We start from the raw sequence: 3,292 nt of genomic DNA on the forward strand, positions 1-3,292 counted from the left end.
GTCCCCACATTTCCGTTCCTGTACTGACCATGCCGAAGTCTCCCAGCTTGACCCAGCGGCAGGCCGCGTCGCACAGGAAGACGTTCTCGGGTTTGACGTCTCTGTGGACGAAGCCGAGGGAGTGGAGGTGGGAGAGAGCGCCGCACAGCTGGGACACGACCCTCTGACAGCAGTCCTCCTCCATGCCGACCTGCAGAGAGGGGATGAGTGGGAAACACAAAGACAGAGAAAGAGTTTTACTCAGCCCTCGGTATTCTCTCAAAAAGCTATAAAAATGTTTAATTGATCAACTATAACTCTGAAATACTACTTCTCCAACACATCATTCCTATCACTTCAAACCCATCTTTATGATTTGAATCAAGTGTCAATCTTTGTAAGGTTCATAGTTATGCCTAATAAATTATAATCATCTAATTTAAATCTAACAATAATCACATATTTGGATTACTACCAAAATCTAATCAGTTGTTCCTTGACCCAAGGCGGATTTGTCTCCCAAATTTCATTGACATAATAATAATTCAGCAAATATAAAATTATATGGACAGTAATGAGCAATTAGCAAGAAACAAACTGTATTTGTTTAATCTGTACATAGCACTTTGTAACTCTGTTAAAGCGGTAATCTGTGAGATCCCAATTTTTTTTTTTGTCTCCATCTTTGGTGCTGAGATCACCCGTCAATCAAACAGTGTGGGCGGAGCTTGGATTTTCTGTTGCTGCAGTTTGAGTTTCTCTTTTCTTTGTCTGTTCAGCCATGGTGGCTATCGCTGCTCATGCTAACTACCCAGTACTTCTTCTTCTGTTTATTACAAACAAACCGAAAATGTAAAATGCATCACTTCCTGTGTGGCATAGGACCAACACTACTGTATACCTCGGGCACAATGACATCGTAGAGATCTCCGAACAGGCTGGCCTGCTGGGCGAAGACGTAGTGAGCGGGGGTGGAGTAGGCGATGCCCAGCGCTCTGGTCAGGGAGGGGTGGGTGCAGAATGACAGAGACAGGTTGTACTCCCGCAGGAACGAGAAGAGGGAGGTGGATTCACGAGGGAAAAACTTCAGAGCCATCGGAGTACCTGAAAGATACAAGGGGGGAGGGACGCAGCGAGAGGAGGGGACAGACAGAAGGAAACAATGAAATGGGAAAGTGAGAATGAACACACATTTTAGATAAAAAGGTAAAACATCAACATGGAGTTTGGGCTCTATATTGCGAAAGGAAGCCGTGAGAATGTGAGCAAGCCGCAGTTTCGTTCCTCACCTCTCTTCCTGTGTACGGCCAGCATGACTTTGCCGTAGGAGCCTTCGCCCAGGAGCTTCAGGACCTGGAAGTGCTCCGACGTGTCCAGGGAGGTCAGAGACTGAGCCGCCAGGTGGCACATCTCGTCCAGGAGCTTGGTGGCAGCCTGGACACACAGACCGGGAACACATCAAAACACTGTGGAAACCTTTTGACAGCTGGTATTTAGAGTTGTTTCGATACCGACACCAGTATCGGAAATGCCTCTGATACAGCCTAAAATGCTGGATCGGGTATCGGCGAGTATGTGAGTCTATGCACCAATCCGATATCACGTAATTTATTAGCCCCGAAAAAAATCAACTTTAAAGTAGTTTCACCCAGATAAAACGGCCGTTTTCCTGGAAATCTATACTTATATGCTAAATTTATACTGTTACTGTACTATTTAAAATTTTAAATGTCTTTTATTTTACTAAATTGTGGCTACACTTTAACAGTTTTTTTTTAAAGGAATTGTTATTTATTCCTAGATGTATTTATTTATGTTCTTTTTCAGTTATGACTGACTGTCAAACTAGATAATAAAGTTCTATGGCATTCATTCTCTGTATGTATTTGTTCATGTTTTACAAAGGGTTTAACCTGAGCCAGGCCATACAACAATGATAGCAATCATATCACATCCATACAGGGTTAGTAGTATACAGCTGTTAAAAAATAATAATAATAATGTATATATTTTTTTTAACGCACTGGTATCGGATCGGTACTCGGTATCGGCCGATACGCAAGTTCAGGTATCGGAATCGGTATCGGGAAGGAAAAGATGGTATCGGAACATCTCTAGTGATATTCAGTGTGTTTCAAACATTTCTCAGAGGCAGAGCTGCTCTGGAGGCAGAAATAATCTGATTGGTTGAGTTAAACCTCAGTGGGCGGGGCCAAAGAACCACAGAGTGAGTGCAAGTTAGCTAACTGGAAAACTTGAATGGTGAAGAAGGAACTTTGGTCAATATATAAATAAAAAAAAAGAACCAGAAATGACTTTTTCTTTTTCATTCATTCATGACCATGGCATTCAAGTCAGCTAACTAGCTTACCTAGACAGCTATAAGCTAGTATAGCTAGTTTGAACTTGGTCAGCTAGGCTAACTTGCTAACTTAGATAACTTTGTAGGCTATGGATAGATTGTATTTTTTCAGTTAGCAGCAGAGCGCTAGGCTTCATAATATTAGCTTCCTCCTCTCTTACCTCTTGTCTTTTTCACTGAGCTTCAGTCTAATGTTACTTAGCCAGAAAAACTGTGGTTCTTTGGCTCTGCCCACTGAGGTTTAACTAAAACAATGAGATTATTTCTGCCTCAGAGAAATGTGTAGAAATTAGCTTCAATCTCGGAATGGGTTTGACATGACACATAATGTTTTTTAGATGCATGTAAAAACCACGTCCTGCAACCCAGATAAGCTCATATCCCAATTATAAGAAATGTCATTATGATATGCTGATATTAGAATTGATATGAGTAAATATGTTGTTATCATGATATGGATATTTTGATTGCAGTGCAAAGTTGCATATAAACATGGAAGCATGACGTAAAAAAAAAATCATACATGCATGTTAATGGACAAGTTAAACCATTGTTCTCCATTCCAAAATGTTTCTACTGTCACAGGGAAGCTCCTTGCTCTCCTGTTGTGATAAATACAAAACAGAGACGGAGGTCAAGGCTCTGCTTTTCAGAATGGAATGCCTGGTCGCTTGTTGGAATGTATCACAGCCGTTACCGTGATGATTGTCGTCATGACGATGTTGGCAACACTGATCCATGGGTATAAACATATCTGTTAATAGCCTCACGAAATCCTTGGGGGAGGTCTCTCTCTCTCCCTCCCTCCCGCTCTCCCTCTCTCTCTCTCTCACACACACACACACACACACACACACACACACACACAGACATACACACACACACACACTGTTTCAACAGGATCTTTAAATTGTCTGGTGGAGTTTGTGTTTCCACCACAGCTGGGGCCCA

At 42.0% G+C, this 3,292-nt stretch overlaps 1 protein-coding gene across 1 annotated transcript in view; it reads right to left on the minus strand.

Moving 5' to 3' along the window:
- The window catches only part of LOC139654144 (serine/threonine-protein kinase SBK2), a 4,193-nt gene extending 1,137 nt beyond the window's left edge, over positions 1 to 3,056 (minus strand). Inside the window, exons 1-4 of the mRNA XM_071531191.1 lie at positions 3,039 to 3,056; positions 1,269 to 1,413; positions 881 to 1,083; positions 29 to 190 (exon numbers count right to left, since the gene is read on the minus strand). Of these exons, the coding sequence (XP_071387292.1) occupies positions 29 to 190; positions 881 to 1,083; positions 1,269 to 1,413; positions 3,039 to 3,056 (528 nt within the window). The remainder of the gene's footprint in view (positions 1 to 28; positions 191 to 880; positions 1,084 to 1,268; positions 1,414 to 3,038) is intronic.
- Positions 3,057 to 3,292: the final 236 nt, after the last annotated feature.

Source organism: Centroberyx affinis, unplaced genomic scaffold (assembly GCF_046629955.1).
Source record: "Centroberyx affinis isolate AG114_WGS23_722 - 3 ecotype Tasmania unplaced genomic scaffold, CSIRO-AGI_Caff_v1 ptg002052l_1, whole genome shotgun sequence".
Taxonomy (NCBI): Eukaryota; Metazoa; Chordata; class Actinopteri; order Beryciformes; family Berycidae; genus Centroberyx; species Centroberyx affinis.